Here is a 27,774-nt window from a genome sequence, read left to right as displayed (position 1 = left end):
TGGCTGATAGTTAAAGTTTCTGAGTTGGAGAAGGCCCAAACTGTGTATCAAAATACATTTCTCAATAATGAATTACAGAATTATCAGGATGCATTTCAAACATTTCCCACACAAATGTACATAACACAGACCACAGTTTCAGACATGTTGATGACATCGAGTGAGGTTTTTTTGAACAGATAGTAGCCAGTCTGAATGCTGTGCTTTGAAATGCCAGTTACCTATATGTAGAGTGTGGCCTCAGCACGGTACAGCTCTAGTGGGCCTCCCAAAGGCTCAGTCCTTTCAGACGAGCTGTCCTATATCACAAACAGAATTTGGGAGATGACATATAGGATTTCGTCCTAATCAGCTAAAGCTCATATTTGGTGAGTTTTACATTATAACTTATGTTCTATTAACATATGCTGCTCCAAATCACCACCGCATTGAGGAGCTCTTGAAAATGCCTTGTTTTGGTACAGTTTGTTGTAAGAAAATGATGGGAAACATCATATAGGTCATTAAGTAAATTTCAGATTTCTTTGTTTTTGTATTATAACTAGCATCTTATAAAACTAAGCTGCTTCAACACAACAGTTTACTGAAGGTACATCAAAACTGTCTCATCCTTCTTACTATTTTTCACAATTAAATGTCAGTTAATGACATACCAGAGATTAATGTCATCCTTCAGGGGGATCACAGAACAAAAGAAGTTCGCAGTTGCACAGTGGTTAGAGGTACAGACTTACTTTATCAAATGTGGTTGGTTCTTGTCCTGCTCTCTCAATTTTTTATTCACCTTTGAATTTTCTAAAGGATTCTAGGACTTTTTTTTTATCAATTTCAAAGAAGTATGGTCTGTAACATTAGACATTATGTCTCTCTCTCTCTCTCTCTCTCTCTCTCTCTCTGTCTCTCTCTCTCTCTCTCTCTCTCATGAGTGAGTTTGCTCCACTGTGTGAGCATTCAAGGGAATATAGACCAATGAATTGCAACATTGTTTTCTATGTCACTGCCTAATTCAGCTGCAATTCAGTATTTAATTATTCATCCAAAAATCACATTCACAGAACAAGAGCCATGATGTCAATGACTCATTGCCATTTTATTGCTCAAACTCAATCACCGAGGACTGAACACATGCAGCTTAGAATTAAAGCGCTAAAACACTAAGCATGCACTGAAGCTAACATACACAGCATTATAGATCTCTTGAAAATGCACTTTTCAGTAAAATTTGCTATCCCTTGGAAATCTTGGCTTGCTGTGATGGACAGATCAGTAGCGTAGTCAAATGTCTGGGTTAGATCTGATCAATAAATGTTGTAGGCTTGAACAGTATGAAAACCACAAGCTGTGTCTGTTCTTATACTCACTTCTACTTAATAAACATTTACTTCACATGCTTTGCCTCAGTGGTTCAGTGGTTAAGTGCCACACAGCAGATCTAAAGGTTTTGCATTTGATCACTGGTCAGTCCAAGGTCTCTGATCTTGCTACGTTGCCGTATAAATGCTGAGTTGCACCACAGTTCACATTAAAACATATGTTTATCTACAAAAATGTATGAACAGTATTGGCTACATCAGTTCAGAGGCTGGAGGAACTCAAGGACATGGCCTAATAAAACACTTTGGTGCTCAAACAATGACTGTCTTACCTTTTATGCATTAGCTCAGAAGAAATTCCACGAAATGACAGGGAGTGAAAAGCATGAAAACTAAGCCAAGACCAATCTCTTAAGGTAACACAATTGAGAGAGTCTGGTAAATGCATATAATAAGTGTAAAATATAACAGGGCTTTTTTATTTATCTATATCAATTTTAATCTCTTCAAAATGGTTACCATTAGATATTATAAAACTCAGGCCAGTGATTTTCAGAGAGCTTTCAGCTCTCTCACTGATGTGTTTTTTAATCTCATTTATGCTTGTCTTTATTTTTTAAAACAGAAAAAAGTTACATAGGGCCATGTCTCGTGAACATAGGGCCATGTCTCGTTAACAGCGGGGTGAAGGCAGTGTTACAGCATTGTCTTCGGTGAAAAATTCACGAACAAGCAAGTCCTTGACAATGAGTGTTCATCAGAGATGAGGGTATCATCAGGAGTGTCCTAGGGAAGTGTGACAAGACTACTTTTGTACTATATATACACTACCTTATTGCCCACTACTTTGGTTGTGTAAACTGTATGGTCTACACAGATTTTTTGTTTTTCTTTAATGGAATTTTATGCTGTTCACAAATTGCATCATCATCTAAACTTTTTGCATTAATTAAGGTCATAGAAGCAAGGTCTTTTCTGAATGTACTTCTGACCAAAAAGCAATTCAGGTAGCTGGAGACCAAGGTAATCATATCTTTTGTGTTCCTGCAGTGATATTTCCCCAGAAACTTTCATTCCCTAACACAAATTTCATTCTATCTAACCAAGCGGTGAAATACCAATTTCCATAGATTTAGCTTCAATTTTTTTTTTTTTTTTTTTTAATATAACAAAATATTTTCCTAAAAATTTTCATCATTCCTTATTTCACCTGCTTAGGGGTTGAACTTCCAAAAACAGGAAACATGTATTTTTTATTTCTAACAGAGAAGCTAAATACAAATATTTATAGATTTAGCTTTGAAAATGCTTTTGTAACAAAATAATTTCATAAAATTTTTCATCCCCTGTTTCACTCCCTTAGAGGGTTGAATTTGAAAAAGGCTGAAGCACAATTTTTTTTTCTTTCCAAGCCAGAAGTCAAATACAAATTTTCATAGATGTAGCTTTCAAAATGCTTCAGTAGGTCTTTAATAATGATTCACTGGTTTTTTTAAGAAAAAAAAGATCATCCACTATTTTACCCACCAGTATTTGAATTTCCAAAACTTCTGACTGAGATATCAAACACCAGTTTTCATAGTCCTAGGTTCAAAAGTGTCTTAATAATGACATATTTTCAAAAAGCCTTTCATCCCCTATTTCACACCCTTAGGAGTGGAATTCTGAACAATCCCTTCTTAAATGATGCCTACAGTATAAGATCAACACCCTCTCCAAAATTCAAGTTTCTGTCCTTAGCACTTTGGGCTGGGGAATGATGAGTCAGTGGACCAGTCTTGTCCTGTTTCATTCCTTAGCAGTCGACTTTCCAAAAACAGTGAAACACACTTTTTTTCGTTTCTTACTGAGGAGCCAAATACCAATATTCAAAGATTTAGTTTTAAAAATACTTTCACAATTAAATATTGTCATACAACATCTCACTCCAAATTTCAGCCCCTTAGTGGTTGAATTTCCAAAAACAGTGAAACACTATTTTTTTCCTTATTTTTACTGAGAACCCAAATTCAAATTTTTATAATGAAGCTTTAAAAATGTTGCCGTAACGAAATAGTTTAATAAAACATTTCATCCTGCAAAAACAATTAAACACACAATTCTTTATTTGTAACTGAGGAATCAAAAACCAATTTTCATAGCTGTAGCTTTAAAATACTTTACTACTTCTTTAATAATGTTTTATTTTTTAAAAAAATATTTTAATCTCTATTTCATCCCCACAGGGGTAAAATTTCCAATAATGCAGAAACACATGTTCTTTATTTCTGACTGAGGAACAAAATACCAGTTTTTGTAGGTCTAGCTTAAAAACTGCCTTAATAGTGACATATTTTGAAAAAAACCTTTCATCCCATATTTATCATCCTTTGGGGTGAAATTTCAAGAAACCCCTTCTTAAATTACCTCAACAGTATAAGATCCACACCCTCTGCAAATTTCAAGTTTCTATCCTTGGGCTGGGTGATGACGAGTGAGTCAGCGAGTGAGTGAGTGAGTCAGTCAGTCAGTCAGAACGTTGCCTTTAAGAGATAAATGATCTGTCAGATAGGGTGAGCAGAAATCCGCAACTTTTTGCTGATTATTCTGTAGTATATGAGAAAGAAGCATCATTGAGTGACTGTAGAAGCATACAAGATGACTTTTATGGAATTTGGTGTGCTAGATGGCAGCTTGTTCTAAATGTAGTGAAATGTAAGTTTATGCAGAGGAATAGGAAAACCAGTCCTGTAATGTTCAAATTGGTCTGCTGCCTGACACAGTCACATCAGTTAAATATCTTGGTATGCTACTACAAAGCAATATGAAATGGAACATGCACATAAGGGCTGTAGTAGGGGAGAGTTGTAAGAAAGTGTAGCTCATCTACAAAGGAGACCATGCATAGGACACTTGACATCATATTCATAAACCCACTTCTCATCACTAACTACTCCTGAGAAACTTGAATTTGCTGCTGTTTTCATCTGAAATTCAGAAATTTTGCTGTCACATGTTTCATACCTAAAATAACTGAAAAATGTCATGAGATGAGCAAATGATATGCAAACATCAGCAGCAGCTCCTCTGATAGTGATTCAGAGATTTCTCATTATCATTACTTTCACTGCTTTATCGCTTGATGACATGCTATGATGTCTGGGACACCTGTCATCGTCAATGACTTCACAGCCTTCTTTGAAACACTTATACCATTTGAAAACCCTTGTTTTTACCCAAAGCAGACTTACCAAAGCAATATTCAATATTTTGAAAACTTCCTTGCACATTATTCTATTTTGATAGCAAAATTTAATAGTTCTTTGATCCATTTTTATACACAGTAAATAACTGAAGATACTAACAGAACACCCATGGCCTGAAACTTCCTGGAAGATTAAAATTGTCTGCTGGGGCAGGACTGCCATTTGGGACCTTCGCTTTTCGCGAGCAACTGCTCTACCGACTGATCTACCCAAGCACGACTCACAACTTGTCCTCATAGATTTACTTCTGCCAGTACCTCGTCTCCTACCTTCACAGGAGCTCTCCCATGAAACTTGCAAGACTAGCACTACTGGAATGTCCCAAGTTTGAGTCTCAGTCCAACACACAGTTCTAATCCCCCAGGAAGTTTTGTGTCACAATTCTGCTACAGAGGGAAAATTTCATTCTGGAAATATCCCCCAGGCTTTGGCTAACCCATGTCTCCCTAATATCCAATCTTCCAGAAGTGCTAGTCTTGCAAGTTTCACAGGAGAATTTCTGTGAAGTTTGGAAGGTATGAGATGAGGTTATGGTGGGAGTAAAGCTGTGAGGATGAGTTGTGAGTCATACTTGGGTAGCTCAGTCAATAGAGCACTTGCCCACAAAAAGCAAAGGTCTCAAATTCAAGTCTCAGTCTGGCACACAGTTTTAATCTGCCAGGACGTTTCATCTCAGTGTACACTCTGCTTCAGAACGAAAATTTCATTCTGGACACATGTAGCCTTTTTGACAATTCACAACAGACCAAATATCCAATATGACTAACAGTGTGCAGACCCTTTTCAGGAATACTGGAGTAATAGAAAATACAAAATAACAAAATTGGTGTTATTTTTTGAAAACACCTCACATTTGAGACACAAGGTGCATTCTTGTATATATACTGTTAATGTTAATAGCCTGTTAACCATTCCACTTTATTATACTGTGTCATATGGAATAGTTATAGAAAATGAAAGTACTAGAAGCTAATGAATATTACGAGGTTTGCCTGGAAAGAAATATCACTGGTTCCATCCTAATGCTCCTATTGAATGGAGGATGATCTACTTGTCCAAGCTAGTTGGTGGGGCTGTTAGCTTCACAACACGAGCAGTCTCAGTTTCCTCCAACTGCTTGGAGAGTCAGGATGTGTCCCTACCTGAACCTCCACCTGGTCGTCCAATTCCACCTGCGACAAAGTGTTCACTGGAACAACTGCATGCAATCAAATTCGGGAAGCTCACTGCCAAAATGTATCAAACAACTGAGCGGGAATTTGGGAATGAACATTTGTCAAAACAGCAGGTGTTTCAGAAGCACAAGGCGTGTCTGGTAGGCCAGGATGAAACAGACAACAAAACTTGCTTCGGAAGCCACGCAATATCAAAAGACAAAGACAGTGCAACTCGTATCCTTCAACTTTTGAACGCAGACCATACAATGAGTGTTTCTCTCATAGCTCCAACTCTGGATGTGCCAAAACAATTGTCCACACAATTCTAATGAATCAATTTCAGAAAGAAGGAAGTGTGGGCAAAACTGGTTCCAAAAATTTTGACTGACTGCCACAAGTGCAATTGAGAGCTCATTTGTGAAGAACTACTGGAATTGTGTAGAAATGTTGGACAATGTTATAAATGATGATGAGTCATGGATTTTTGAATATGACGCTGAGACAGAGACAGATGTGGAGCTCTGTATGGCACACCTCACAGCTCTTATCCGGTCAACTCATGCCCCGAGAAAGCACAGATGAGCAGGTCCAAAGTAAAGGCAATGCCTGTTGTCTTTTATGAACTAATGTTATTGTCCACTCCAAGTTTGCACATCTGACAGATAGTCAATTTTTACATGGAAGTGCTCAAAAGACTGGGGGGGGGGGGGGGGGGGGGGGAGGCACGGTTGTGCACATCAGGCTGCACATTGGCAGTTCCTGGAAGCTCCACAGAGACAATCTGTGCAGCTACAGTGTCTTCACAGTGAGAGGTTATCTGCTCAAAAACAATGTGGCAGTGCTGCCCAGACCCTCTACAATTCTAAGCTCACTCTGCAACACCCTTTTGTTCCTCAGCTTGAGACACCCTCGAGAGGACACAGTTTAGAGACTGTTGACAGTGTGAAAACTGCTCTTACGTGTGCCCTAAGGACATTCCAACCCGGATGTTCCAGGTTGCCTACAACTGGGAATCTCACTGGCAAAAATGTATTGAGGCAGAAGGACCCTACTGTTAAGAATTTTTACGTATTGTACATTTCGGTTAAAATGCAGTTACTGTGTTGTGGCTCTTCCTTTACGTGCCGCTGTTAAAATTCATTTCCATTTGAAAGTTGGTTACTCGACTTTGTACGTACCTGGCGAATGCCACATTTTCATTTTCAGTTATGTTTCTGTCAACCAGATTTGTTAGTGTTGGCGCGGTAGCAATCGTCTGTGCTCGTGGAATTGTTCCTGAGGCTACCGCCTTGAGTTTGTATAGATTAACATGGAAAAACGAGAATGGTTGCAGGCTTTGTTAAAACAGACATAGCATACAGATGTGATAATGATTATGGCCTGAGTATGTCATCTAGTCAGTTTTAATTAACTGTGGGTATATTACTAAAAAGGAATAAATGTCTCACTTAATATACATGGTGAAACTTAAAATAAAGTTGAATTATGTGTGTTTTAATTTACAGCTGAGAATAACCTGTATTTCCACTCTCTGTATCAGGTATTCGCATAGCATATTAGCAGGTTATGTGAGGCTACAGAATCTGATGTCAGTGATGATTTCTCACGCTACTAGTTATGACAAACTATGCCAATTTTAAACTACCTAAGTGATGTGGCTCGCATTTGGCATGGCTATTTACCAGCCATCAACTTTGACTTTAAAGCACTATTCTGGAAGAATTACTTGAAGTGAAATATAACAACTAAACTAATCAGAACCCAACAAAAATATAATAATGAAAAGATATATGTCTTGTATTGTATGTTACATGGAACATGACAGAATTTCTTGGGATATTGTCATATTTCCTCATTATAGTCAGGTTTTGAGTTGGCAGAGCCAACAAATGTGACTGGAGGAAGACTGGCTGTGGTGACATACGGACCTGTAGCGTACCCCAGTGATCGTTTTTAAAAATTTGTGGGGTATTTTCAAAATGTCCCAATTTCCAAGATTGTGGTTATTCAGAAACCAAAGACTACAGTTTAAATATTACAGAGAACGCTGTTTTATATGACAACATTCTGCACAATATATTCCATTATGCTGCCATGTAATTTCATATTTTCTACATCATGACAATATGTAGTGAACACTATTTTCTCGCTGATTCTGCTACCGCCTCCAATCGTATGACTTATCATTTTTCACATCCACTTCCCAGCATTCACCACGCAAACAGTTATTCACTGCAACACAAGACGGAAAAAGGCACCAACATTGTAAGTGCACTTTTACCTACCTTTCTGATCGATGAATTAGCTTTCATTTACTTTAGTGACATTACTTTCCAGACAAACCTCACACTTTGTCAAATTCAGTGGTGCATTACCTCTCTGATCCTCCAGAGATCAATTTGCTGATCATCTTTGCGGCCACAGGGCACTGGTCAATGATGTCTGCCCAGCCTACGGTCCCCACCACCTTTTCAAGATGGGTCTTAATGAAAGCCAGGCACACCTCCTGTAGGTAGAAAGACGAGGTGAGAATTGCACATGCAGCAGTTATGGCAGCACTGTCTATTGTCAGCTTCCTCGCCAGCTCCGATTCGCACTCCGACTTTGCGTACGGGAGCCCGTACTTGTCGAATGCCACCAAGAGCTTCTCTGTTATATCACTCGGTAACAGCACACTGTCAGTGTAGACGTAGCGCAAGATCTCCGACACGACTTCCGGGTCCACATCCGTGATCTCCACACGGCCTTCTCGAGCCTCCTTCGTATCGTGACGGAGCATGGCTGCAAAGACTGGACTCCGCGCACTCAGAATTGCCCTGTGTGCTTCCAGCTGGACACCTCCAGCACACAGTGTGAAATCTGTGTACTTTTTTGAGTCCCACAACCGCTTCAGATCCAGTTTCAGACCACCTGCGACTTCCCAGGTCGGAGGACTGATGTTCTCCGATACGACTTCCACGATCTCCACTTCAAATTCAAAAAGCCAGTCCTCCCCATTGAACACGTCCACAATGCACTGCAGAGGAGATCTCTCGCCTATTTGAAGAGTGCAGAACTGCAGCCGATATGCCTGGCATTCCGTACCGTCCCGACTTGAAACGGAAGCACCGAGGGTCACCCCCACAGGCTGCGAACCGGCGCTAGCCACGAGACGGAAGCACATCCTTGGCGTGCCAACATCATTTTCCAGTTCTGCACACCATTTACTTGAATTTGGATGAGAAAAAATGGGCGATCTAAGATCTTCTGTGGCCTCGGAACAGGCACTCAAGCCACAAACACTCCAGTAGTAGTTGGTTTTCTCCGGTGCCTGTAATGTTGTTGTTCCTAACAGACTTACAGTATCAAGCCTACCGACATCATCTTGAGGTGGGCTATGCCTTGCAGCTTTTACAAGATCCATCAATTGAGAATGTTTGCAATGTCTGTCCTCTAATGCTTGATGCCCTGTTAAAAAAGAATAGGATATTATTACTGTTATACATATGTACAAATTGAACAAATTAATAGAAATTTTCTCCAACTAAAGCAGTATTAATTCATGTGTGGTACTTCACACTGTGAAGGAGACATTCCATGGATGAGGAATAAATTATGGTATTTTGACAGTATTTCAGTTAGCATTAACCACAATGTTTATTAACATTTCTGGAATGAATCTGTTTTGAAACTGACAGATTAAAACTGACAATCACTGGGCCTAGGACCTGTTTTACTCAAGTAATTCACATTATGAGAAGAACAATGTGTTTCAGGAGAAGATTTCCATTCTCTAGGAAAACTTATAAAACTAGCATTATAAACAAAACTGGATAAAAACCATTCTGCTCATTTTATAAAATACCAGACAAAGAGAATTAGTCTGGTATTTCAGAGGATAAATGGTCAGATTTTCATTCACTTCTGTGCAAATATGCTAGGATTCTTGTACGAGTTTTCACTGAAGATGTGGGTATTATCTCCAGAAATGTTGTTTACTTTGCTACCTTAAAAGCATTAATAAGCAATGTGTTTGGAATAGCATGAAATGACTTTCAAAACTGGATATCATAATCTCTTAGAACTAAAACCTAAGTTTTAAATTAAAAGAAGTGTGTCAGAAATAATTATGTAGGCTGCATTGACAAAAGGGTTTTGAAGAGGACTCTGCAAGATGCACAGTTATCAACATTGTACAACATACATTTTGAAGCTCTGAAATCTGGCTGTAGAGAAGAACAGAGAAAATTAAATGTTTGGACAGAGTAGGGAATGATGACATACTTGAAGAGCAAAGGAAATAAGAACTCTACTGCACTATGGCAAAAAGATGAAAGTGAACTAGGTTGGATGTATTCTAAGGAAAACTGTACACATAAAAATTTTCATTTTAATGAAAACTAGATGGAAAGAGAAGCAGACATTGAAGATATGATTTGCGGAGAGTTTTTGCAAAAGGCAGTTTTAGCAAGAAACACAAAACTAAGTACAGCTAAAATGTATCTTGTCAGATTTATATGAAAGGGGGAGGCAAAAATGAAAACCTTAAATACATTTTTAATTGAACAAAAATGGAGCACAAGTGTATCATTTTCCAACATAGTCTCCCTGTAATTCGGCATACTTCCTCCAGCATGTATGAAGTGCACAGATTCCTCTTGTCATATTGCAAAATAACACCTGTAGTCAGAAGTCCACATTGCTTTGATCTTATTGCAGGCCAGATCTGATTTTTTAATGTATTGGCATATGACAGACTAGTCGTGTCATGTTCCAAGACATCACCTCGCTCATCCCCAAAGAGTCGGGAAATACTTCCCTGAAGACGTTTGCATCCAGAACTTCTTGGGTTTTGGTGGTAAGGAATGGCATCATTCCTAACTTGCTCTCTTTGTTTCATGCTCGTGGAAGTATATGCAGGTTTCATCTCCTGTAACGATTCTCAGAAAGAAGCCATCACCTTCTGCTTTAAAGCACCACAAAAGTTCTTCACAATGTCAATGCATCACTCTTTAAGTTCTGGAGTGAGCTGCCATGGCAGCCATCTTCCATACACTCAGTGAAACTTAAGCACTTCGTGAGTGATGTGATGGGATGGGCTGAGCCATGACTAAGGTTCTGCATACACCATCACACATCAATTGTGCATCACAATGGCTTCAATTGCTGCAGCAGACTCTGGTGTCACAACAAGGCATTCTTGACCCAGGGGCAGAGCATCTGTATTTCCAAACTTACTACTCTGTTCATGCATTCGCTGCAAAGGTAGACATGCATCATCATACTGGACTTTTATTCACCAATGGATTTCAATAGGTTTCATACCTTCACTGCGCAGAAAACATATGACAGAAGAATGTTGTTCTTCCTCAGGGTATGTCGCAAGCATGACACTCATTTTCAACAGGTACTGTGGTCGCATTTCACTTGAACATAATATGCTGTCACCTCTAGGGCATTCCTTACACCACTGGTAACAGTACTGCCAACTTACAGAACAATGGCACGAAATGTTAATTTTTTAATTACACTTGTAAATGATAATGAGTAAATTCACGTCACTTACTCTTGTGTTGCTAGCTTTTGGACAAATCATTTTCTGGAATACAGAATTCATCTGGAAGTTTGCATAGTTCTCAGTTTAGTTTACATGCCTTTCAACAACCAATTTCCTTTGCTATTTGGTGTGTTGTTATCTCTACTTCTTAAATTATTTACACTCCACTATTACTTTCCATTACTATACTTCTACTGAACAAATTTTTTATTTATTTTAAAGTTCATTCCACAAAACTAAAGAGAGAACACATACACAAATTATACTATCACTCTTGTACTCAAATTAATGCAATCAGACACTTGCTGCAAAGCATGGTGTACTAAACTTCATTATTTTCATCTACATGCTGGCTATTTTAACTTGTTAGCTCATTATCATCATAAGGTGGTGTGTCTATTGTCAGCTTCCTGAAGCAATTGTTGTCTCCATGTGATCCTGTTCCAGGTCGACTTCTTCATCATCCAGTATTTCCTCTTTCCACTTCATTCAGTATTTTTATTCCTTTTGTTCCTACTTTCTTCTGTCCTTCCACTGTACCTCTGATCCTCTAACTGCTATCATCAGAACACCTTTTCCTCTTAGTATGTGTCCCACACAGTCTGCTTTCCTTTGCTCAATCACATTTACAAGAGATTTTTGGTCCTTTACCATTTACAGTACTTCACAGTTTTATGGTTCTTGTATGCTTCTTGTATGAATTTTAGACATTCTTTCATTTAGTCATTTATATTGATACTGGTAGATTGCTTAAATTTGTATAAAACTTCACATTAGCAAGAATGATAGCTAAATTTTGTAACATATTTTCACTAGGGGGACAATTCCACGTTTTAGGAAAGATGACTGACAAGCAACATAGGTGTGTCCACTTCCAGTCAGCAAAATCATAAGAAAACTGTGAACTGTGGTAGAAACATGGAGCAATGATAGCAATCATAAGGTACCTTGTCAACAAACATCTAACTGTAAATTCCGCCAATACTTGATACTCAAAATGGAGGCATCAAATCAATAGCAGCTTTCTGTGGTCGGATAACTAGAGTTCTCACAAACATGTATATTTAATGAGTATAGATACCGTTGATACTACATGTCATGTATTTAGGGTAATGTCTTCTGCAAAGCAGTCATCCAGACTGCTTCTAAAGACATGTCTGAGACAGTTTGTGTTGGAGGAGCATGAATTTCATAAATCTTGTAATTTAAGGAAAATCAGAATACTCCAAGTTATACATTTTCTTATGCAAGCTCTGTGCCAACAGATCTCCCTTCACTTGTATGGTTGTTGTTCAACATTGTGTTTTCTATGCATGTGTCACAATAAATAATACATTTTTTTTATAGGAATTTCAAATTTTATGTGGCATATTTGTCAGAAAATTACTTTACTGTAAGTCATATTTGTATCTCATGAATGTAATGAAATTTCCATCTGAAACTGTTGCTTTTGCATATGTATAATTAAAAAAGGTGAGCTAGATTTTGTCTTTGTGGCAGGGCAGTTCCTATCTTCACTCTCAGTAAAGTACAGCCATATTTTCTTGGCTACTCTTCTCTCTGGTACAGAGTCGGTAGATGTTGCCGAAATTCGAGCCATTAATATTTTTATTCTTCTCGCTGCCAATGTAGACCTGACACTATAGTTGTCATTGTATAATGCTGAACTTCATTTTGATGCGAGTCATTTGTAGCAGTGAGTATCATTTGCATGTGACCTCTCTTACATCATCATATACTTGGGAAGAAGAAAAAAACAAGAAACTGAGCACACACAAACCACTTATTACAGAATCTGTAATAAAGTAGTGTTGCTAAAGATTTCAGCAACACGTCAGGTGGTGTCATTATGTCTGCAATATTTTGATTTCACGTTCAGCTGCCACATTTAGAGAGCGGTGTCAAGTGTTGATGAAAACCCCAGCAGGGCATTCTCGTGGCAAAATGTGGATACACATATGCACAGCATCAAGTTCTTGACAACAAAGAAAATGTTCTCTGCACGATATGACTTTAAGAGCATATCGGCAGAGCAACAGCCATTGCATTGTGGTGATGCACTAATCCTTTATACACACAGTTCTTGGCTCTGGAATTCTTTTCTGTGGATAAAATAAACAAAATACAGAAAATTTTTTACACTGCAGTAAATGGTCACTGTTGTCATGCTCTTCAGTCTGGAGACTGCTTTGATGCAGCTCTCCACGCTAGTCTATCCTACCGAAGCCTTTTCATATACATAACTACCACAATGTACATCCATTTCAACCTGTGTACTCTACTGAAGCACTGGCCCCTCTCTACAATTCTTACCCACCATACATTCCTTGACACTTTCGGCTATGTCCTATCAAACGACCTCTTGATTTAGTCAAGCTGTGCCACAAATTTCTTTTTCCCCCATCCAATTACATACCTCCTCGCTACTTACACAGAATGCATATCTGATGTTCAGCATTCTTCTGCAGCACCACACTTCACAAGCTTCTATTCTTGTCTTGTCTGAACTGCTTCTTAGTCACATTTCACTTCCATTCTAGGCTACACTCCTAATAACACCTTCAGTAAAGACTCACTCACACTTATATTGATATTCGACACTGACAAATTTCTCTTTCCCAGAAAGGCTTTTCTCGGTATTCCCAGTTTGCATTGCTGTCCAAATAACAGAAGTCATCTACTATTCTATGTGTCACATTTCCCAATTTAACTTCCTCAGCATCATCCAATTTGATTTGCCTACATTCCAACACCAGTGTTTCACTTTTGTCAATGTTCATCTTATAACCTGTTTTCAAGACATTAGCTATTCCCTCCAACTGCTCTTCCAAGTTCTTTGCTTTCTGACAGAATTACAATGTCACTGGCAAACCTCTAAGTTTTTATTTCTTCTCCCTGACCTTCAATTCCCTTTTCAAAATTCTACCTGATTTCCTTTAATGCTTGTTTAATGAACAAACTGAATAACATTGGAGAGAGCTACACCATTATCTTACTCCCTTCCGTCATACCCTTCAACTCTTATAACTGCTGTCTGGTTTCTGTACAAGTTGTAAATAACGTTTCATTCCCTATATTTCAACCATCCTATCTTCACAATTTCAAAGATTGTACTGCAGTCAACATTGTCCAAAGTTTTCTCTAACTACAAAAGCTATAAATGTAGATTTTCCCTTCTCAGTCTATAGTCTGGGATAAGTCATAGGGTCAGTATGGCCTTACACACTCCTACATTTTTCTGGAACCCAAATTTATTTCCCTGAGGCCAATTTCTACAAATTTTTTTCCATTCTTCTGTAAATAATACATGTGAACGTTTTGCAATCATGAATTATTAAACTGATGGTTTGGTAATATTCAAATGTGTCAACTTCTGTCTTCATTGGAATAAGAGTTATTACAGTCTTCTGAAAGTCTGACTGTATTTCACGTCTCACACCCTGTGTATGAGGTGAAACAGTTTTGTCATGCCTGGCTCCCCCAAGAATCTCATTAATACTGAAGGAATGTTGTCTACTCCAGAAGCCTTGTTTTGGCTTAGATCTTCCATTACTCTATCACATTCTTCTGACAAAATCATATCTCCCATTTGTGATATCCAAGGATTTCTACTCGGACTTATTTACTACTTCTTCTCTTTCTATAACATAGCCTTCGAGGTCACTCTATGTGTATTTCTTCCACCTTTCAGGTTACCCTCCTCTGCTTAATACTGGCTTGCAGTATAAGATTTTGGCACTAATACAATTGCTTTTCTTTTCTCCAGAGGCACCTAATTTTCCTATAAGTGGCATCATTTTGGATATCTGTATTCCCTTTTGCCTGCATGTTAAATGCCAATCTTCCTTCTTTCCTTGCTTTTGCCTGCTTCATTTTTATATTTTCTCCTTTCATCAGTTAGATTCAATATCCCCTGTGATATCCAAGGATTTCTACTCAGCCTTATCTTTTTGAATATGTGATCCCCTGCTGCCTTCACTATTTCATCTCTCACGGTTACTCATTTCACTTCTATTGCGATTCTTACTCCTCTTTCAGTCAATTGTTGCCAAATACTCCCTTTGCAACTCTTAATACCTCTCACTCTTGTCAACTTATTTAGATCCCACCTCCTTAAATTCCCACCTTTCCGCAGTTCATAATCAATGAATTATGGTCCAATTCCACATTTGTCCTGGAAATGTCTTGCACTTTAAAATCTGGTTTCAGAATCTCTGTCTTAGCATTAATACATTATTTGAAACCTTTTAGTACTTCCAGGTAACTACCACCCAACCTTCTTTCATGGTTATTAAAACAAGAGACAGGGGCTATAGTAATAGTAATAGTAATAGTAATAATAATAATAATAATAATAATAATAATTAGTTGAGCTTCTTGTATAGAACTATTTTTAAAAACTTCAAGTCTCCTTATTGTACCAAGTGAGTGCATCTGCCATTCTGTTGTGTCCATCAGGAAAACTCTAAGTGTCTCACTAACAGTTCTCCACATGACTGTGTAATATGAGTCAATCTGGAATACCACTTATCAAGAAAAACTAACTAGCACTGTCTATCTGGGATTAAAATTTAATAATAAACTGCACCCCAAATCTAAGGACCATGCTTTTCTAATTCACTATCTCAGTTGGTTATTCCTAATGTAACAAAAAAATTATACATTGTTCATTTACCGTCTTAACAATTTTCACTGCACATGAACACACACACTTGCAGATGACTTTAGGACCACAAACTGAAGTTAACTGAATTACTTAGTAATAATTGAATATATTTATAGTCATCTGATTTTTTAATGTATCAATGTCTGTAAATCCAAACTGAAATAACTTTTACTGTTACTATTAGTACATAGATAATGTTTAAATATCTTTAATATGTATTTTTTTAGGCAGGTGAGCATCTGATTTTTTTTTATTATTGCTGTTGAAGCTGTAATGTATGCATGGAGCAGTGTAGGACTAGACAGGAGATATGTGGGCTCAGGAAGTTTATGAGACAGTGTTGCAGCAACCATTGTGGCATTTTCCTGAACATACAGCATCTTGAACCACAGGCTAATATTTTAATAAACACGCTTCCAAAAGCATTTACACCTTGTGTATATAGATCTTACAAGTTAGCTCAAAGACTTGAAAAATGGTTGTACTCTATTCATTGGTCTCTCAACACTCCTCACTAGACAAAATTGCAGAAAAACTCAGGACCATATCCCCACATCCACACTGCCACACTTCTCTAAAATCTCCATGCCATCCATTCTGCCTGTCTGGGAAAAAAAAAAAGTTATTCTTCATTCACACGTTTGATCTATCCCCAACAGAGAATAGCAGCAAACAATTAAAATAAATTTTACAATCTGAAAAGCCCCCCCATGAACCATGGACCTTGCAGTTGGTGGGGAGGCTTGCATGTCTCAACAATACAGATAGCCGTACCGTAGGTGCAACCACAATGAAGGGGTATCTGTTGAGAGGCCACACAAATGTGTGTTTCCTGAAGAGGGCCAGCAGCCTTTTCAGTAGTTGCAGGGGCTACAGTCTGGATGATTGACTGACCTGGCCCTGTAACACTAACCAAAACGGCCTTGCTGTTGTGGTACTGTGAACGGATGAAAGCAAGGGGAAACTACAGCCGTAATTTTTCCCGAAGGCATGCAGCTTTACTGCATGGTTAAATGATGATGGCGTCCTCTTGGGTAAAATATTCCGGAGGTGAAATAGTCCCCCATTCGGATCTCCGGGTGGGAACTACTCAAGAGGACATCGTTATCGGGAGAAAGAAAACTGGAGTTCTACGGATCGGAGCGTGGAATGTTGGATCCCTTAATCTGGCAGGTAGGTAAGAAAATTTAAAAAGAGAAATGGATAGGTTGAAGTTAGATATAGTCGGAATTAGTGAAGTTCGGTAGCAGGAAGAACAAGCCTTCTGCTCAGGTAAATACAGCGTTATAAATACAAAATCAAATAGGGGTAATGCAGGAGTACGTTTCATAATGAATAAAAAAATAGGAGTGCAGGTAAGCTACTACCAACAGCATAGTGAACACATTATTGTGGCCAAGATAGACACGAAGCCCATGACTACTATAGTAGTACAAGTTTATATGCCAACTAGCTGTGCAGATGATGAGAAATTGATGAAATGTATGATGAGATAAAAGAAATTATTCAGGTAGTGAAGGGAGATGAAAATTTAATAGTCATGGGTGACTGGAATTCGACAGTAGGAAAAGGAAGAGAAGGAAACGTAATAGGTGAATATGGATTGGGACTAAGAAATGAAAGAGGAAGCCATAAGCCATCTGGTAGAATGTTGCACAGATCTTAACTTAATCATAGCTAACACTTGGTTCAAGAATCATGAAAGAAGGTTGTATACATGGAAGAACCCTGTAGATACTAAAAGGTTACAGATAGATTATATAGTGGTAAGACAGAGATTTAGGAACCAGATTTTAAATTGTAAGACATTTCCAGGGGCAGATGTGGACTCTGACCACAATCTATTGGTTATGAACCGTAGATTAAAACTGAAGAAACTGCAAAAAGGAGGGAATTTAAGGAGATGGGATCTGGATAAACTGAAAGAATCAGAGGTTGTACAGAGTTTCAGGGAGAGCATAAGGGAACAATTGACAGGAATGGGGAAAAGAAATACAGTAGAAGAAGAATGGGTAGCTTTGAGGAATGAAATAGTGAAGGCAGCAGAGGATCAAGTAGGTAAAAAGACAAGGGCTAGTAGTAATCCTTGGGTAACAGAAGAGATACTGAATTTAATTGACCAAAGGAGAAAATACAAAAATCCAACAAGTGAACCAGGCAAAAACGAATACAAACGTCTCAAAAATGAGATCGACAAGAAGTGCAAAATGGCTAAGCAGGGATGGCTAGAGGACAAATGTAAGGATGTAGAGGCTTATCTCACGAGGGGTAAGATGGATACTGCCTACAGGAAAATTAAAGATACCTTTGGAGAAAAGAGAGCCAATTGCACGAATATCAAGAGCTCAGATGGAAACCCAGTTCTAAGCAAAGAAGGGAAAGCAGAAAGGTGGAGGAGTACATAGAGGGTCTATACAGGTGAGATGTTGTTGAGGACAATATTATGGAAATGGAAGAAGATGTAAATGAAGATGAAATGGGAGATATGGTAATGCGTGAAGAGTTTGACAGAGCACTGAAAAATCTAAGTCGAAATGAGGCCCCGGGAGTAGACAACATTCCATTAGAACTACTGACAGCCTTGGGAGTGCCAGTCCTGACAAAACTCTACCATCTGGTGAGCAAGATGTATGAGACAGGTGAAATTCCCTCAGACTTCAAGAAAAATATAATAATTCCAATCCCAAAGAAAGCAGGTGTTGACAGATGTGAAAATTACCAAACTATCAGTTTAATAAGCCACAGCTGCAAAATACTAATGTGAATTCTTTACAGGCGAATGGAAAAACTGGTAGAAGCCGCCGACCTCAGGGAAGATCAGTTTGGATTCCGTAGAAATGTTGGAACACGTGAGGCAATACTGACCCTGCGACTAATCTTAGAAGAATGATTAAGGAAAGGTAAACCTACGTTTCTAGCGTTTGTAGACTTAGAGAAAGCTTTTGACAATGTTGATTGGAATACTCTCTTTCAAATTCTGAAGGTGGCAGGGGTAAAATACAGGGAGCAAAAGGCTATTTACAATTTGTACAGAAACCAGATGGCAGTTATAAGAGTCGAGGGACATGAAAGGGAAGCAGTGGTTGGGAAGGGAGTAAGACAGGGTTGTAGCCTCTCCCCGATGCTATTCAATCTGTATATTGAGCAAGCAGTAAAGGAAACAAAAGAAAAGTTTGGAGTAGGTATTAAAATCCATGGAGAAGTAATAAAAACTTTGAGGTTCGCCGATGACATTGTAATTCTGTCAGAGACAGCAAAGGACTTGGAAGAGCAGTTGAAAGGAATACAGTGCCTTGAAAGGAGGGTATAAGATGAACATCAACAAAAGCAAAATGAGGATAATGGAATGTAGTCGAATTAAGTCAGGTGATGCTGAGGCAATTAGATTAGGAAATGAGACACTTAAAGTAGTAAAGGAGTTTTGCTATTTGGGGAGCAAAATAACTGATGATGGTCGAAGTAGAGAGGATATAAAATGTAGACTGGCAATGGCAAGGAAAGCGTTTCTGAAGAAGAAAAATTTGTTAACATCGAGTATAGATTTAAATGTCAAGAAGTCGTTTCTGAAAGTATTTGTATGGAGTGTAGCCATGTATGGAAATGAAACATGGACGATAAATATTTTAGACAAGAAGAGAATAGAAGCTTTCAAAATGTGGTGCTACAGAAGAATGCTGAAGATTAGATGGGTATATCATATAACTAATGAGGAGGTATTAAATAGGATTGGGGAGAAGAGAAGTTTGTGGCACAACTTGACTAGAAGAAGGGATCGGTTGGTAGGACATGTTCTGAGGCATCAAGGGATCACCAATTTAGTACTGGAGGGCAGCGTGGAGGGTAAAAATCGTAGAGGGAGACCAAGAGATGAATACACTACGCAGATTCAGAAGGATGTAGGCTGCAGTAGGTACTGGGAGATGAAGAAGCTTGCACAGGATCAAGTAGCATGGAGAGCTGCATCAAACCAGTCTCAGGACTGAAGATAACAACAACAACAACAACAACAACAACAATCTGAAAAGTTGAGTTGGAAGCTAGAACTCTGACGATGTATATAACTTATCAATGACCTGTGTCACACAATTTTGTTTTCAGGTTTTCCATGATCTGGCACTATTTGAGACTTCACTCTGTGTGGTAAAATATTTAGGAACATTAAGTTCATTTGTATACGCTTCACGTTTGATTTACAGGAACCAATGTTGGAAACAGCTGAAACATGTGATATGGAATAATATTTATGCGCTTTATTAACTGAACGAGTGAAATGGTCACAGAATCCTGTCCTGAACGGATTCCCCACATTAATAATGATCTGTAGGGTACAGCATGAGTGAGCTCAGGCCAGTTAAGATGTGGTAAAAATCTGTTGTGTTTACGTTTGGGAATGTAGCCTTTAACGAGACTAGGCTACAGTCCCTAAACTTGGAAAAGAAAGCCCTCTCCTACTGTGGACTTTTGGCGTTTTATAATGGGGGAACATGTAAAAATGTTACAGAATATAAATAATGTTATTGCATTTTAAGAACACTTACAAATATTGGAATAGAGAAAAACTTTTATACCCCTTAGAAGGATTGTAGGAATCAGAAAAGGGTTTCACCAGAAAGAACCATAAACTTTAAATAACTTATATCATGGCAGATATCTCACAAGAACTTCTCACTATTAAGTGGTCCAATGTATGTAATTGTGAAACAATAAACACAGATATTTTACACAGGGAAATATATCTGACAGTGTCATCTCATAAAAAAATTGTGTTATAACAACTTCAACATTTATCACTGGGTTATCATGGTTATAGTCTATCTGACGTCAGTTCCATTGCTTATTTATTTATTGAAACATTCCTCACTGTGCTTGCAAAACCTAAACACAGTTTAGAAGTCTTCAGGCATCCATTAATAATGATTATTGTTAACCTACAATGTGTTGTAAGTATTTAATTTAAAACCATCACTTTAAGTTGCAAAACTCTACCCGCCAAGTGGTAGCAGAAGAAAATGGCTAAAGGATGTGGAAATGCACGAGCTTTCAGAACCAGTGACTCTTTCTTCTCACAGAAGGGTTAGTGGAAGACGAAGAGGTTTGAAGGAAAAGGGCTGGTAAGGCTTAAGAAATGGTAAGAGTTGCGGAAAAGTCATCCAGAATTCCAGGTCAGGGGAGACTTACTGGACAGGATGAAAAGGAAAGTCCAACTTTTAATGTCTGCAGTGGATGAAATTTGGAAGGCTGTGAACGTAAAGGTGGAAGCTTGGTTAATAAACAAGAGAGATATTGCTGAAAAAAGATGATGAAAGAGTCAATAAGAGTGGAAAGCTAAATTTGTTATACAGAGTGGACCGAAAGTAATTACTGATTTTGCAATTCTATTGATGGTATGTGTAGATAGCAATGAAAGCCATCTTGTTTTATTGTCTAAAGTGTGCCATTTTTATTACATTTTCTCCAGATCCTGTAAGCTTCTGATGTTCCTTTGAAGCCAGAAAGATGTCAGGACACCTAACAATTGAGGAGGGGACTAAAACTGTACTAATATTTAAGGTGTAGCAGTCTGTAACTCAGATCAAAAGGTAGTGCAGGGATAAACACAGAAGGCAAGCTGCTCATTTAAGACAGAGTGTAACAAATACTGGAGCACACACTGAGTTGTAACTTTTGGAAAGATCATGGTATACAATAAACTACATTTCTGTAAAAGACTGAGTTTAGAAGTACAATATTTTAGGAGAGGAAAAATATTAAAAATAAGGAGTTACTTCCACTCACCATGTAGAGGAAGAAAAAAGACAAGTCAGAAAATTAAAAAAAAATATATAGAAAAATAAAAGGGAGCAAAGAAAAGGAACAGTTACTGGAAAGAAATTCTGAGACCACAGATATTAATGTAAATTTCGGCCAGGTGGATGGGGAGAATGGAGCGCATGTTGTAAAGACAACTGCGTACTTTTGAGAAATACAGAAGGCATGTGTGGTGAAACAGGTACTGAGGTCATGACTGTCATATTGCAGAGTATGCTCATAACAGGATATTGTGTGTTGGCAGTATACACCCTCTGTCTATGTCCATTCATCCTAACTGATGACTTGGTGGTACTCGTACCAATGTAGAGGGCCAAACAGTGATTACATAACAGCTGGTAAACAACATGGGCTCTGCCTTTGATAGTACACCTGGTCAATTAAAACCACTGATCTATTATCAATATATTATTATCAGTATAAACCCAGCCAGGAGACAACAGCATCACCTGGAGAGAAATGACTGCCAATATCTGGGCAGATTGTGATGGCCCGGAGGCTCAGAATGAAGAGAGAAACTGCACGACTTGTCAGGTGTTCAAGGAGCGCTGTGACGAGTGTCTTCAACACATGGCAAAGCCACGGCCAGACATCAAGGTGTTGAGTGGCCATCACTCATTACAGATATCGGACATCATAGGTTGGGCAGACTGGTAAAACAGGACAGGTGGTGAACTGTGGCAGCACTAACATCAGACTTTAATGCCGGGCAGAGTGAAAATGTGTCTGAACACACAGTACACTGAACACTCCTAATAATGGGTCTCCACAGCCGACGACCCGTGCATGTGCCAGTGTTAACATCACATCAGCAACTACGACTGAAATGGGCACATGACCATCAGCACTGGATGTTGATGCTATGACAGAGCACTGCATGTTCTGATGAATCCTGGTACCTTCATAAACATGTTGATTGGATGGCACAAATCTGTCATCTTCCACAGGAACAGCTCCTTGACATCCGTATGGCTGGATGGAGACAAGCTGGTGGCAGCTCCATTACGCTCTGAGAAACATTCACATGGGCACTCAAGAGTCCAGTGGAGCTCGTGCAAGGCACCATGATGGCCAAGGAGTATCGTACACTGGTTACAGACCACATACCCCCTTCATGAGAATCATGGCATTTTTTAAACAAGATAATGTGCCATATCACAGGGCCAGGTGTCAATGTTCTGGCTGATCAGTGTAAGTCTTGCTGTTACAGAGCTCACGTAGGTGGTTCCAGGGTGGTGCATCGGGCAGTCTTAAGATGCATCGGGCAGTCTTAAGAGGAGGGACAGTCACAGGGGTCAGAGCCAGAGGGTACGAAAATTTTTTGCGTAAGGAGCATAGGGTGTGCAAGACAAGTGTGTTACAGAAACTTGGATGAGAGGTTTTTTTTTCGGGGGGTGGGGGTGGGGGGGGGGGGAGGGGGGGCAGAAAACTATTATAGGCGGGCAGGGCAAAATATCAGACAGAATCGACCTCATCCCATAGAGTAAGTCTCTTCTAACACAGGGTTCTGGCTGACTCTTCCATAGCTCAGCCCATTTCATAAAACTCATCAGTCCTTTTCCTTCCCGCCCTTCCATTCCCTTCAACCCTTCTGGCAGGAGGAGGAGTCATTGGCTCCAGAAACTCACCTGTTTTCACAGCTTTTTTGTGTGTCTTTTCCTCATGCTACTGCTGCTGCTGCTGCTGCTAGGTGAGTAGTCTTGTTCATCAAACCTGTTATACTGAGTATTTTTGTTGAGGCATCATTTATTGCAACATGTGCCAAAATCTGCAACTGATTGCACCCTGTTGCCTCAATGTCTTCAGAACAGTTTCTTCGACATCTTGAATGAGGCACCCTAGGCATACACACTGGATGCACTATCTGATCCTTCACATCCTTTCTTGACATTTCCCTAAGGGTTGGCAATAGTCATGGAAAAATTCAAACTTCCAATATTAACAGATTTGTACCCATTTGCACATGCTTTCCCTCAACACAGCAGGCTTCTGACAGATGAAGTTTGTCACAATAGCTCAGTTTCAGAGCAAGACAGTGCAATGTACTGAGATACTACACAACAAGAGTTTGCAACAGTTGGTACCAGACATACCATGGACCTCCATCCACAGCAACAACACTGCAATGCACAAACCAATCCTGCTGCCATTGAGAACCACGTTCCCTGGAGTGGCAGCGCTATTAATAAGAGAGAAGTGCACTTGAGTAACCGTGCACAAGATGATGTGAATTGTAAGTCTGAACGCCAGACTGAGTCTTGCTAGGAAGTTCCTGAAGAATGTTTAGTGTGCCTTCGACTCGTTGAGTGAGACAGAAATAGTGGCCTATTGATAGACAGTGATTATCCTTCACTAGAAACTGAACAGTGAATAGAATTTTTGTGTATGGACAGAGACCACCTGCCTAGAGTTTTAACCGAGTACTGTTAGTTTGGAACTGTTCTTCGAATAGTACATCAAGGCACAAGATTAGTTTTCTTCAGACGTTAGTTCAGACATTATTTAATTTCTGTCTTTGAACTGTAGTCAACACAGTACAGATAAAATAAACCTGCTTCTACAACTGCTGTAACTACTATTACCAAAGCTGAGTAATATATTTTACTATTCACTATTCTGTGTTACTTTCATTGTGTGTATGTGCTGCCCTAAAACCCACACATTTGCTGTACCAGGACACCTTTATTAGATTTTTTCACAGAAGCGAGACTTTCATCAAAGTGGATTCCCCCAGTCTACAATAGACAGCACTTCAAATTTAATGGTAAGGAGTAAGGGTGTAGTACCCTGAACTGTCCCTCCTATGTACAAAGGATTAAACCCACTACAGACTCACCACACAATCAAGACAACAAATAGTGATGAGCACTATTTTTCTTGGAGAAGAGCCAGTACCTACACGACAAGACAGTACTTGAAGTATCTCTGTATCACCCCACATACCAAATCACAATAGCTTCCAGTCATTTGAAAGCAGTCCAGAATATTCCAGCTGCTTGTAAACAGGGACAAATTCATCCCACACCCAAGAACTACAAACACAGGAGGGCTCCTTTGATAGAATTACCATATATAATCATGCAGAATGAGTATTATAGTGACTGACTGCACCGTAGTATACCCAATGTATTGGTTCAATCAAAAAATTATAGTTGTGAATCCAACAAATGTGATCAAAGGATCTTTCTAACATATTTGAAATTTACAGAACCAAGCTAAGACAAGATACCTATTTTAGCTAGTTTTAAAATCTCTATTTTTGTGAGACACTTAGGAGTTTTCGATGAACATTGCACCAATTAGTTTAGTCCTGATATTTTGTTCAGTGATTTTTTTCCAACATTGAATTATGTTAAATTTTATATGCAACACATTTTGCGTAAAATACTTCATAAGAAAAGTGAAAGCCAAGGAAATTACTGCTCGATTAAGTGCATAAAATGCATACGTAAAGGCTCACATAAAATATATTGCGATATCATTGGGCGCGTTCTCCAGTTGTACTAGTAATTTTAGAATCCAGAGCCATGGAAGTCAGTAATGGGAACAAACCAATAGACTCTTGCAAAATCCATTTTCAGATGGCTGGAGATGGTAAACTGCACTGCTTTTATATTTTGAAATGTATATATGTTGGCTGGTTGGTTGGTTTGGAGAGAAAGGGACCAAATATCAACCAGTCCGGGTTGCAAATATTATATAAAACGTTTTGGATAAAATGATTTTCGGTATTGGTCCGCGTTATCGTAAACAAATAAATCATGTAAACTGACGACGTTCCGACCAATTTACTGCGGAGCCCTTTCATGAACTTGTACAAAGCAGTTGCAATGTATTGGGGCCATAACCTACCCAATGCAGATATCAGTAAGTTTTGTCCAGCGTCAGTGGCACACTGAGATATCAGGTCACATAAACAAATAAAGACCTGTTGCCGTTACTATAAACATTTCCGGCATAAATGTTCCGAGGATTAATAATGGATATTTCTTTCGATGTAATTTTGCTGTCACAACTGTCAAACTAAAATCGGATAGCTACGCTGTCACAGCTGTTTTGTTTGTAAACTGAACATCGAGATGCAGCAGGGTCGCCAACTGTCAAGTGCAATTTCCTCCTATTTTGCATTTGAAATTCCCCTAAATCAGGTCAGACATGCATAAATAGTTTAACAAAATAAATAGCTATATTATTAATTTTTTTGGGGGGGGGGAGGGGCAGTGAATAGCAGTGATCGGAACTAATTAAATAACCGTAACACTTTCGACGGCGCAATCGTGTATTGCAATTCTGGAGTGAATTCTAGTGTCCGATAATAAGACTCTTACGCTTGAGCAGTTACGTCATACCAGAGGCAAGCGGTGAAGTAGCGCAAATTTATAACAATAATTATTGAATCTATCGAGGCCACCGCTGGAAAGTGGGGATTTGGAAAGGAAGAAACTAAAATGTACCACAATAATGGAAAAATGAAATAAATAACGATGTATTTCAAACAGTAGCATGAAATGTTAAAAAACCGACACAGGAATCATGTAGCGCGTTTAAAATTAGTTATTACTTTTGACGTTTGGCTGACCGGAGCGGGACATGACGCCGTTGCCCAGGTAACACCAATGGCGAGCCGGCTTTCCCTACTACGCAGCCAGCGGTTCGTCTGATAAAGTGCCCCTGTTGCCAAACGATGAGTAAACAGCACCACGTGGTATCACGCTGTAGATGCGTCAACGTTTGACGCCTCTCGTAGTAAAGTCGTATTTTCTGGAATTGCTGTTCTGTAGTCGTCAGGTATTGTGAACAAGTGTTTTGTGTTACTGTTGCGTTAATGACAACAATGCAGTAGATCTGCATACGAGATTTGCAATAAAAAGCAGTCTGGGATGTTGTAAAAAAGGAAACGGGGAGAGGCAAATAAACGCATAATAACATACTGCTAAGGGAGGGGGATAAGGTAATAAATGATCCACAACACTTAGCAAACTTTGTAAACGAACATTTTTCAAGTATTACTGAGAAGTTACAGCAAAAATTCCCAAAAACAAATATAACACCTGTAAACAATGTCACACTAAATACAATGATGTTACTTCCAACCACAGAGAATCAAGTCAATAAAACTGTTCAAAAACTAAAAAATAAAAAGTCAGTAGGCTTACATGAAGCACCAGTGTGTGTACTGAAACAATACATAGGGATTATACAAGTCCCCTTGACAAATATAATAAATGAATCCTTCACATCAGGACATTTTCAGAGCAGTTAAAGCAGGCAAGAGTTGTACCTTTGCTTAAGAAAGGTAATGCAGAAGACATAGAAAATTACCAGCCCATTTTCCTGCTGTCAGCATTCTCAAAAATAATAGAAGCAATTATGAAAGACAAATTAATGAATTACTTGAATAAATACAGTCTTTTAAGCGAATCACAGTTTGGTTTCCAAAGTGGCAAAAATATGGAGTCACCCATAGTAGAATTCACAAAAGTTGTACTTGATGCTCTTGATAAAGATGAGTGTGTCACAGACATATTTCTGGGGGCGTTTGATACAGTCGACCACAAGATTCTATTAAATAAATTAGAAGCATTAGGCATTATAGGGGTAGCTAATGACTGGTTTCGATCATACCTAACAGATAGGATACAAAGAGTAGAGATCACACACACTAGAAATAGATCTAAACATTTAATAAAACACTTATCAGAATCAAAATACATTAATACAGGGGTTCCGCAAGGTAGCATATTAGGACCAACACTGTTCCTGATATACATCAATGACTTTCCCAGTAGTGTTACTCATGGTGAAAAAATTCTCTTTGCTGATGACAGCAATATTATAGTCACTGAGAAAACAAGTGAACTGCTTGCCAAGAAACCAAATGAAACTCTCAAGGAAGTTTGTGACTGGTCAATAAGCAATAAAGTGACATTCAACATAAAGAAAACTAATGCCATGAATTTCAGTTTGAAGAGTAAAAACGACAATGTTAAATTAAATGTAGGTGGCACCTGTATAGACTGCATAACAAATGCAAAACTTCTAGAAATGA

General features: G+C 38.7%; 1 protein-coding gene across 1 annotated transcript in view; it reads right to left on the bottom strand.

Moving 5' to 3' along the window:
- The window catches only part of LOC124551069, a 47,769-nt gene extending 22,028 nt beyond the window's left edge, over positions 1-25,741 (bottom strand). Inside the window, exons 1-2 of the mRNA XM_047125956.1 lie at positions 25,578-25,741; positions 8,091-9,162 (exon numbers count right to left, since the gene is read on the bottom strand). Of these exons, the coding sequence (XP_046981912.1) occupies positions 8,091-9,118 (1,028 nt within the window). The 5' untranslated portion in view covers positions 9,119-9,162; positions 25,578-25,741. The remainder of the gene's footprint in view (positions 1-8,090; positions 9,163-25,577) is intronic.
- Between the last annotated feature and the right edge of the window lie 2,033 nt (positions 25,742-27,774).

The sequence above is a fragment of the Schistocerca americana genome, chromosome 9, assembly GCF_021461395.2.
Source record: "Schistocerca americana isolate TAMUIC-IGC-003095 chromosome 9, iqSchAmer2.1, whole genome shotgun sequence".
NCBI classification, from domain to species: domain Eukaryota; kingdom Metazoa; phylum Arthropoda; class Insecta; order Orthoptera; family Acrididae; genus Schistocerca; species Schistocerca americana.
Note: the sequence above shows the minus strand (reverse complement) of the source record. Positions and strands in the feature narration are given on the sequence as shown.